Consider the following 11,211-nt stretch of genomic DNA (forward strand, 5'->3'; position numbering starts at 1 on the left):
GGACCTCTAGGTTCCTTGTCGCTTTGTGGATTCTCCTGATAATATTGTCAAATTGTCATCTACAGTATGAAGTAGAGGTTTCCAAATTTTCTATATGTCTCATATTTTACAAATGAGCTGTGAAATATAGCCTGTGTCCAGGCTGCACCAGCACTTCACAAAGGCTTGTAGTTCCCCTAGAATGTCTTCTTGCCTAGATACTGTAAGATGAGTGTACTGGTCAGCTCAGGCTGCTTTATCAAAGTACCACAGACTGGGTGGCTTATACACAGTGGAAATGTGTTTCTCATGGTTCTAGAATGTGGATATCCAGGATCAGAGGGCCAGCATGTGGGTGCTGGTGAATGCTTTTCCTGGCTTACCGAAGTGGCCTCAGATGGTGGAAAGAGAACCAGAAAACTCTCAGAGATCTCTTTCATGAGCTGTACCCTCATGACCTAATCACCCCGCCCCCCACAAAGGTCCTACTTCCCCAAATCATCTTGAGAGTTAGCATTCAAAATGTGAAATTTTTAGAGACATAGATTTTTAATCCATCACAACAAGTGGCAGTGCTGGCCAGCTGGATGGGGTGGAAATCATGGAAAAGAGCACTGTTTGCCATGGATATCTTTGAGCTGAACTCAGCCAGATGGGGGAATGACCGATTTCTACCTGCCTCTCAGCATCTCTGTACAGACATGACAATGGCCTCCAGAAAGAAAGCATCTGTCATCATGATAAAGACAAAGATTATCCTGGGGCCTGATCCTAGAATTCTGCACCACCAGGGGCCTCACAGACAGCGTAAATGCCCAGTAATCCTCAGGAGTATTATATGAAATTTCTTAGTGCAGGTCCTTATCCAATGCCTGGTACCTAACAGGTTCTCAGTAAACACTGGGGTCTGCCATGAAGATTGTGTCACAGCACGATCACAGTGACCTGCTCATAGGGCCTGGGAGACTGCCCATGCTTCTTACTGTCTCTGTTCCTCAATTTCCTTATCTGTGAATTGGAGATAAGGATAGACTCTTCCTCTTAGGGCTGTGTACAGGTTCCTATTAACATTAGGTGTTAGGTTGAGCTCAAAAGAGTGAAAACAATTGAAACATCTTTTTAAAATTTTGCTATTGGGACAGTGCCATTTCAATAATTACAGGGGTGATTACTTTTTCATAAGAGTAAAAGCAAAGTTAACTTTTTATAGAAGAAAATTAATATCCCAGACAAAACCCCCATATTAAGTATAAATTCAGGAAGTCCTATTGTGTTTGTTTTGTTTGAGATGCTAGGAATAAACATAGGGCTTCACGCATGTCGTCCAAGCCCCCTACCACTGAGCTACACCCCCAGCCCTAGTCTTGTTTAAAAGCAATGAGAGTCACTTGTCTCAGTCTTTGAGACAGTTTGCTTCCTGGAGTTGAGGGTGGTCCTCTGGTATCTGCTGCCTTCCTCAAGACAGGGCCTTTCAAGGGTCTGTGAGGCTTCTTTCTGGACCCACTTCAAACTCTCACCACTCTTGGATAAAGGAAGGGGCTTCATTTTTCAGATTAGCTTGTTGATGTAAATCCCAGTCCCTGTTTTCCTTCCCTGTTGTGGTAACTGTGTGTGCTCACTGAAGTAGAGGTTTCCAAATTCTCTGTGTGTCTGAAACTTTACAAATGAACTATGAATGATGGCTGGTGCCTTAGAGAGAAGGGACAGGTGAGCAGCTGACATGTGGCCTGTGCTTTGACTCCCAGGGCATCTTCAGTGACTGCCACTCTCCCTGGCTCCCTTGTGGTCCTGTGTATCCGTGCACCTGCCAACAGGCATGGCCCCTGCTCATTCATTCCAAGGCAGAAAGAGGGCAGAGCTGCTCACTGAATACCTGGCCAAGAGGCAGCAGCTCAACTGAATGCTGACTGTTCGTGTCAGCCGATGCATTGGTTTGGATCAGGGAGAAGCATTTTATTTTTCAGTATAATGAAATTCTGTGGTGGCCTTTGAACTGGAACTTCCTCACCCCATTCCCCAATCAGAAGCTAGCATACAGCAAGGAGGAAGATGAGCCAGGGCAGTTCTGCTCTATCTCTATCCGTTTTCTATTGTAATAATAGAAAATATTCAGGAATGGGTAGTTTACAAAGGAAAGAGATTTAATTTTGCTCATTGTTCTGGAGGCTGAAAGTCTAAGATCATGGAGGCAGCATTTCCTGAACCTCTGGTGAGTGCCTCGTGCTATTTCAACTCATGGTGGAAGGCAGAAGTGAAATTGGGCATATGCAGAAAGGAAAGCAAGAGAAAGCTGAGGAAGCAGATGTCAATTCTTTAGCACCCCCCTCTTCATGGTGATGATAACTTAACAGGCCAATCATCTTTGGCCACAGGAGTCCCTGGTTTTTCCTGAGGTAAGAGAGCTTCAGACAAAGCCTGAACATTGCCCCTTTGGCTCTGATTTCATCCACATTCCAAAGTCCCTTGTTAGCTTTTGCTCCAGCCACAGGGATACAAGCCAACAGGGAGTGCCAGAGTTGTCAAAGGCGTATTTATATCTAGTCATTTCTCTTCGCCTGACGGGAGATGGCCACAGAGAAGACCCCAAGCCCTTCCCTCACAGTGTAGAATGTTGGGACACAGGTGAAGCTGTACTCTAAGCTCATGGCAAATCATCCATTCTCTCAGCAGCCCCTTTTGAATACCCTTTCAACACTCTGGGGCAGAACAGTTATTTGGATTCCATAATACACGGTCCCCTTACTGTGTTACCTGGAGGACCTCTGGGCTTCCTTTTCTCTGACTGTGCTGGGCTTTGATGTCCAATCTGCTATCCAAATCCCCACTGAGGCCAGAGAAGAAGGTACTTCAAGGTCCCCCCAGACACCAAGTTTAAATCTGCAACAGGGTGAATGGAGCATTCCTCCCTCTGATGGAGGGTGGCAAAGCCGGGCTGTGCTCTGGTAACTTGTTCATTCTCCATGTTGGCACTGAGGCAAGTGCGTCTTTGGGTGGTTCGCTGTCTACTCCTTCAGAATTGGAGTAAAGGACCTTTGCTTTTAAATGGACCCAGCACAGATCACATGTGCAAGTTGTTCATAAATTCAACCTCTACATGTCAGCAACCACCAGTGTGTAAGTAGATCATATATCACCCTGTAGTCACCGCTAACCTGCGTGCCTTTGGTGTCTTGCAGCCTGCAACGTGTGGTACTTGAACTCCGTGGAGATGGAGTCCCTCACTGGCCATCAGGCAGTCCAGAAGGCCCTGAGCATAACCCTGGTTCAGGAGCCACCCCCAGTATCCACGGTAGTGCACTTCAAAGTGTCTGCCCAGGGCATCACCCTGACGGACAATCAGAGGAAGTGAGTACTGCTGGGGGAGACTGGGAATGTCTAGGGATAGGGCTGCTGATCCCAGCTGGGGATGTAACCTCCCCCACCTCCCCTCTTGCTCTTTTCTGGTGTGAATGGTCATCCAGATAAAACCGAGTGTTTTTGAGGTTATTGGTAATCCAACCTCTCCCTAGGCTATTGCTTGTCATTAAATAGGTCATTAAATAAGTCTCACATAAATCATTAGCACCTGTCCTGAAAAGTTGCATACTTAGGAATTAGTAAAATTAAAGAAGAAAGATATTTGGTGCTATGAATATTATCTATGAAACATTTGCAAATACAACATTTTTTTTACTACATTGCTTTAAAGATACTCTGAGGCTATGATCAGAATCCCCTGATTCTGGTGGTCATCTGGTTTCAGATGAGAGTATGATCTTGATACATATTGTTTGCTTTGGTGGAGTTGAAAGGACTCTGGTCCAGGTTTGTTATTGTTGCTAGTTAACACAGGAGCACATGTTTACTTCTCCAGGACCAGCAGGGAGTAGTCACAGCTGGTCCTCCCACTGACCCTCCTTGAGATCTCTTACCCAAGGAGCCTTTGACCTCAGGATCAACAATATTTCAGATACTATTAACAAGGTGTTAGTTAAGAAATCAGCATTGGGTGACTGAGTAGATTATCAACTAAGAACACAACGAGATGGCAGGACCCCTTTCAAAAGACACATGTACCCACAGGACACCGTGTAGACCAGCTCAAGCCCTCTGCCTATGATGCTGTCCTGGCAGGCCCCTACCCCCTGTAGTGCCTGCTCCAGGACCTGTCACTCAAGCTGGATGATTTCTTCAGCTGCCCAAACTTCTTGGGAAATTGAAGATGGAAAAATTTCTTCCTATATCAAAGAACCTACCTCAGAATTGAGCCACTCAAATAAAAAAAAATAGCACTGGGCAAGTACCCTGCAGGACTCAGCCCTTGAGAGATGAGCCAGTGCTCTAAGATCTCTTACCACATTGGGCACCATCTTGAGAGGATGTGGACTGCTCTCACCATGCCTTCCCCCTTTACCAATGAGGAGACCATGCTTTGAGATAGTTATGGTCTGCCCACAATCAGAAGAGGCTGGTGAGACCCAAGGTGATTTCCTGTGTCTATCTCTCACCCCTCTAGTTCCTTAAGAATCCTTGATTAGATCCCCATTTCCATCAACTGACAGTTTCACCTTATATGGTACTGCTGTTGGCTACTTCTGAGAATCATTCTGCTCAATATAATATCCTCTGTTGATTGCTAATGTGCATACACTTCATTCCTCTTTCCAAATGATAAATCTATCAATAGGTTTACCTCTCTGTGATGTTCACATATGGGCAAATGGGAAAGTCTACCCAGCACAACACCCATCACCCTAAACCCCAGTAATGGGATCGGTTCTCTCTCTCCCTCATGTCCACAGGCTCTTCTTCCGGAGGCATTACCCCGTGAACACAGTGATTTTCTGTGCCTTGGACCCACAAGACAGGAAGTAAGCTATTTGCATTTTTATTAAGCAAGATGTGTACTTCATTTCACCATTTAATTTTAAAAGTTAATGCAATTCTTTTCTCTTTAATTCATCAGGTGGATCAAAGATGGCCCTTCTTCCAAGTAAGTTGCCAGCATTTTCTTCCATTCTTTTCTGTTTTTGTAGTTGTTGAATTCTGTTCCACTTTCCAAAGAGGATTCCTCATGAGAAAATAACACAGTCATGTCAATGGGATCACTTGCTTTAAAAAGAAAAGAAACAGGAAGAAAGGAAAAGTGTGGTCCTTATGGAGTAAAGGCTGGGTGCTGTTCACTGCCCTGCGCCCCTGGCCGACTGTCCTGGGATATATGCAGCCATATGCATTGCTCAGGCTCTTCAGCCATTTGAGGGCAGGAGTGTTGCAGAGTAGAGCTGAGGTCCTCTGAGCTAGAAAGCAGAGCTTTATGCTCAGCATACCAAAGGCAAGGGAGGAGTCTTCATCTCCCTATTGTTGGGCAGGGGCTTATTCCAAGCCCAGCATTACCTCCGAGGGACCACATCCTAACCTCCCACTCAGAGATGTAACAGCAACTCCCAGGTTGGCTCCCTCTGTGTAGTCTAAATTGAATGACCACAATTGTCTGATCATGGTCCTCCTTTCCTAAGATTCCTATTTCAGGTTCCTCATTAGTCTAGGGAGCTGATCAGTGATTTGGGCCTTTTCCAACCCCCTAGAGGGAGTGTATTCTGGGCAAACTCTGCCCTGGGACTGGCAGGTTAGCATGGGGCTTTCATCTGCTTGGAATTTTCGACTCCATTGGGGTTACTTGAGTGTCCTTGGCCAGTCCCTTCTGTGGTATGGAAACTGCTAAGTGGAAACAAAAAAGTCCTTCATTTTTCCAAGAAAGATCTTTGCCAGAGATTTAGATTTGGAGAATGGTTGTTATTGTGTTAAGTTTAGGACTCCTAAAAGCCTATTAAGATAATGGCTTCAATTCTTAGAAAAATAATTAGATGTGTGTTCTTTTTAAACAGCTTCCCGAACTGGGCATAGTTTGCAACCCGGGCTTGCGGGCTTTCGAAGCCTGAGAAGAGTTCTTGGAATATTTCCCCTCTGACCTGAGCCAGGGCGGGGGTGGGGGAGTCCAAGTCAGGGAAAGGCCTGGGGGCAGCTGGCATCATCTCAGGAGTCCCTGAGGCCCTGCTCCTCCTCTTGGAGTCTCCAGTCCTGCATGTTCAACTGAAGCTCAGGAATCTGCCTGGACCTTGCCTGGAGGATTCCAGCCTTGAATGGGGAAGTCACTGTGGAATAAGTTGAGCCTCATCTTTGATTTGGGGCAAGGGGCTGTCACTCCCCTTTGGTCAACTCCAGCTCCTCCCTTTAGAGCAGAACTCCTTCATTTTACCTGCAGGTCCATAAGTTTCACAGGTGAAAGTGTGTGGACAGGCACCTGGCCAGTGCCAAACATATGGTAGCTTTTCCATATGTTGCCACTAGTAGCCAGAGAAAGTGGAGGCTTATCCGCTTGCTTGTCCTCTGCAGGAGGCCAGAGGGCTGCTCTCACTTGGACTTTCCTTTTGCAGAGTCTTTGGCTTTGTGGCCCGGAAGCAGGGCAGTGCCACAGACAACGTATGCCACCTGTTTGCCGAGCACGACCCTGAGCAACCTGCCAGCGCCATCGTCAACTTTGTGTCAAAGGTCATGATTGGCTCCCCAAAGAAGATCTGAGAGTCTCTCTTAACCCAGACCCACTGGACGCCTCTCGCAACCTTCAAGACAGCAGTGGGGTCAGGTGGGGCCCCCAATTTGTACCAAACTGATAATCGTGGCATTTTAGGCCCAGGAGGGGAAAGAGACTTGCCAACTTTACCAAACAAGAACAAACAACGTCACTACGCATTGGCCTCCCCTGAGAGTAACTTCTCGTCCTACACATCTCTGTAGCCGGGTGCTTTTGGGGTGGAAAGAACTGGGCACAGGGCATGCCTACTGAGGGTCCAGAAGGTTCCCAGCACACCAGCATCTGTGAGAATGAGAAACACCCAGCTCGCTTGGCAGGAAGCTGAGTGATCACAGCACCCCGCCATCGGCAGAAGCACCCCTGCCCAGGAATGCTCAAGGCCAGTGGTCTCCCTCACCGTGGTCTTCCCACCACAGAGATGTTGACAAAACCCAGGAGGGGATGAATGTTTGACGAAGGTTCGCGTAGGTCAGACCCTTCCGGAACACGGCGGGGACGTGAAGGAGGCGAGGAGGTGTGGGCTGTGAGGATGAGGGTGGTAAGGACCTTTTGGCATTGTGGAGAAGCAGGGGGATGTCAGACCCCACCCGTATCGTGGTGACGACTCTACACTCTCGCTTACATATGGCGAGCAGGCCGGGGAGGACCCTGAAGGGAGAAATGAGAAAACAGAAACTAAAATGCCATTTCTATGTAATTTATATTTTACTTATGCCAAATTATTTATATAACAGTTTGCCATTGCTATACTGTACCAGTGTCAAATGCTGCAGCCGGCCAAGCTGTGACTTTTAGGAGACTCATCCTCCTGTAAGACACCCACCACAGGCCCCTGGCCCCTGAAGCAGAAGGTGAGCTGTGGACTTAGGGTGATGCCCTGAAGTCCCCCACATGTGGTGCTGCCTCATGCGGCCTTCACCTGTGCTTCCTGGGGGATGTGTCTTCTGATGGAGGATGAGCTCCTTTTTGATGGGGAAAGTCCAGGGTGGGGGTGGGGTGGGGGGTGGGAAACATTGGGGTCAATCTCAACATTCCCTAAGTGGGCTTGGTAGGAGGTCACCTTCAGGCCTGGGCTTCACTGTTGTCAACTCTTAGGATACTGCTCCTGGCAGCACCTTTGGATTCTTGGTGGATTCCCATGTGCCATGGCACATGGGGACAGAAAGGAGGGAAAGCATGAATGCTAGTGCCTAGAGGCTGTTTTGGATGCCACTTAGCTGCATCCTCTTAGCCACCTAATCCGTTGTGACATTCCATGCTTAGATGTATATTGCAGGGCAGTCAGCGACCAGAGGTTTGGAGAATGCCGATGACCCTGGCACTTCCCCAAAGCAAAAGATGGAGCTAGGCCACTTGGAGACAGAGCCTCCATCATCTGCCTTCCTCAGAATCCGGTGTGTCCTTCGGACACTCCAGTAGTTTGCATTGTGTCACATTCTGAAATTCCCGTTCTTTTGCTTTTAGAAGTTCAGTCCTAGCTGGTAGTCCACACAGATACCACAGGCTACAGTTGTTAAACTGGGGTTTGGAAATGTGAATGGTGGATTCTCTGTTTTAAAGCAATGGGTAGAGGATGATGTAGCTACACGCAGAGTTGGAACCACCTGAATCATGATGGGCATCATTGTGTGTGTGTGTGTGTGTGTGTGTGTGTGTGTGTGTGTGTGTGAGAAAGAGAGAGAGAGAAAGAGAGATAGAGAGAGAGAGAGAGAGAGAAAACACACAAGTAGACCCCTCCACTTTTAGCTCCTATCAATGCACCACACACAAGTGCCTCTTTTCTGTGCCAAATGTTTGCCTTGGTCTTCAGAGACCTCCTTTCCAGATGCACACTAACGTGGCTATTAGAGATGATGTGCCAATGTTATCTGGAGGCTCCAGTGTCTTCAGTGGAGAGTTCCAATGTTTCAGCTTTGGATCCACTGCAGGAATCTGGGGAGCTAAAGTTTGTGCTGTCCTAAAGATGTTCCGTATCCTATGGTAGTTTATCCCCAGGTGTGACCAAAAAGGACAGAGGGTGATCAGAAATCAGAGCAGGACATTGTGCACTATTCAGAAGCATAACTTGTGGGTGAATTACAAAGATACTGGGGCCTCTTGCGAAGGTCCTTCTGGAGCACATTTAAGAAACCTTGCAAATTTTCTTTTTGAATTGACTGACCAGGTGTGCTTTTCACTCAAGATAAATGTGCTCAAGGGCATCAAGCAATTTGCTTCAAGCAAAGAGCTCCCTTGGAGGAACCACACGAAGCCAGTTTCCAGTCTCCTATGAGATGGTGCAACAGGTTTCTTTCTTCCTCATATGTGTTAAACAATGAAACGAGTCCCCATTCTCACAGGCTGTACCGTGCACCCAGAAACACTAGACAAGGAGTATTCTCCAGTCATTTTGTTCCTGGGGCTCCAGTTGGGCACAGGCATACGGTCTTGGGAGTAAGTGCGGTGGGTTCACAATAGTGATGCCCAATACTTAGGATTACCAGGATCTTTAACCTACTCATTAAACATGGTATTGTATTCCTCCAGTGTTAAGCTATAACCGTGTTAAAAGTCACACTGCATTTATCCTCAGTGTCAAAGACCTTGTAACGTCTCCTATCCGCCTTACCTGTTAGCTCGTATTTTTACTTTTCTGATATTGTAAAAAATATATATCCAGTATGTAAAAATGTTCTATAAATCCTTTGTATAGTCATTTTCTCTGCTCTTTAAATATCATCTCTATTCAGAGTATAATAAAAATTATGAACTTGGTAAGCCTTTGTGAGACAGGCATTTTGTGTGCCCCACAGTGTATGTTGTGTGTATGTGTGTGCATGCGTACGTACATGAGTGTGTGTATATATGATATATGTGGGGGAGGTCTATCTCGGCATGTGTGTGCCTGTGTTTTTGTGGACTGATGGATTTAATTATAAGTGCACTTATGTTTTATTTTCAAGAATATATTTTAAGATCACTGCCCAAATACTTTCAAAGAAATTTTTTTAAATGAGAGAGAGGGGAGAGAGAGAGAGAGAGAGAGAGAGAATTTTTAATGTTTATTTTTTAGTTATTGGCGAACACAACATCTTTCTTTGTATGTGGTGCTGAGGATCGAACCCGGGCCGCACGCATGCCAGGCGAGTGCGCTACCGCTTGAGCCACATCCTCAGCTCCAAGATCAAAGAAATTAATTACGACATGCAGTGTTGATGATAGCTACTGATATGTGCTGTTGTTGCTATAAGTTTCTCACACACACTTGTGTGTGTTGCAGGAGTATGCCTTGGAGTGGACATACTCCTGCAATACACACAATTTCACTGTCCCCTGACAGTGCCTACTTAGTATCTGAATACTGAAAGTTGAAAGAGGTAGATACAGCCCAGACCTCAAGACTTCCTGCAGGGTTCTCCCCTCTCCAGTCCTATGGAGGCTCCTCCCTCTCTGGGGAGAGAGGATCATTATCAGTCCTGCTAGCTCTCTGCCCTCTCTGGCTACCCTTTCCCTCTGCGTCAAGGGACAGGACTCAGCTCTGCCCAGTAGCAGATGTGTTGGGCTCAGTTTGGTCATGGACAGATAATGATTTCAATTGGCTGCCACTCTCTCCAGCTCCATATTTCCTATCTTCATTTTTAGCTCAGAAGAATTTGACTCTTCACTGTGATGAGACACAGGAGATCATTTCATTGTCACTGCACTTGGATCAGGAAGGTGGGCTTGAAATGGTCCCTGTACTCAGAGCAGAAGGGACAGAAAACAGTGGCAGGTTAAATTTTGCCCAACAGGAGGCTCCTGATGGGTCCCTAAAGCAGTAACTGCCTAGATCTGGAGCAGCGTCCTTGCAAGGCATGAGGTGGGTAGGGCATGGATTTGGCAATCTACAGAATGTGATTTCTAAAAACAGTCAATATTCATCACAAAGGCCAGACTCATAGGGCACACACAAGTCCCTTAAGTCCACACAGGGGACTGTCGGACCCAGCAGCTATGAGGCCTCAGCAGGACAGGGCACTGCCACATGCAGGGGGAGTGATGGGTTCATCTCTGACCACCTGCTATGTGATGGGTACCTGGACCCAAGCCTCATCATCATTCTGTTGCATAATGCTTACTATGGATCCTCCTGCTAGGGAATGTCGGATCTGCACCTTGGTCATGGCTTCTGTGCCCCATCCTAGAGGTTTGTGTGGCCTCTGAGGAGGTAGGATGAGATGCCCAATGGCCTTGGGGGAATCACATTAACCAGAGCAGGGGGGTCTGGGCAAGTACTAGAAAGGGACATTTCATGACACAGAAATTGGTCTAACAAGAAAAATGGATGAATCACACAAATGACATTAAAATTTCTGAGAAACCAGAGGCTATAGTGTGACACATGAACAGGGGCAATAGTCACCAAAAGTCTGTCACCAACCAAGTTGACTGAAAATGGGGAGAGGGCAGCAAATGGGATCCCACCAGAACAACTGATCTCACTCATAGATCTGAGTCTCCATTTCCATTCCACAGACTCCAAGGTAGCTGAGGGAAGCCGAGGGAGATCCTATCACAGCAAGCACTTGACCCCACCAGGAGAGGACAGGCAGGAGACTCCCCATAACAAATTCTGTGCCACGGAAACCTCTTCCAAGCTGTGTGTCTGAAACTCCCCTACCCCACTGACACCCTTTCTGTCC

The 11,211-nt window shown here is 46.9% G+C and overlaps 1 protein-coding gene across 8 annotated transcripts in view; it reads left to right on the forward strand.

The window, feature by feature from the left end:
• Tns3 (tensin 3) overlaps positions 1–9,307 on the forward strand; it is a 266,681-nt gene extending 257,374 nt beyond the window's left edge. For all 8 annotated transcript variants that reach the window (XM_078039777.1, XM_078039776.1, XM_078039770.1 and 5 more), the window contains 4 exons: positions 3,156–3,324; positions 4,761–4,829; positions 4,925–4,951; positions 6,393–9,307. In XM_078039777.1, the coding sequence (XP_077895903.1) occupies positions 3,156–3,324; positions 4,761–4,829; positions 4,925–4,951; positions 6,393–6,537 (410 nt within the window). In that variant the 3' untranslated portion in view covers positions 6,538–9,307. The remainder of the gene's footprint in view (positions 1–3,155; positions 3,325–4,760; positions 4,830–4,924; positions 4,952–6,392) is intronic.
• Positions 9,308–11,211: the final 1,904 nt, after the last annotated feature.

The sequence above is a fragment of the Ictidomys tridecemlineatus genome, chromosome 2 (genome assembly GCF_052094955.1).
Source record: "Ictidomys tridecemlineatus isolate mIctTri1 chromosome 2, mIctTri1.hap1, whole genome shotgun sequence".
Lineage (NCBI taxonomy): Eukaryota > Metazoa > Chordata > Mammalia > Rodentia > Sciuridae > Ictidomys > Ictidomys tridecemlineatus.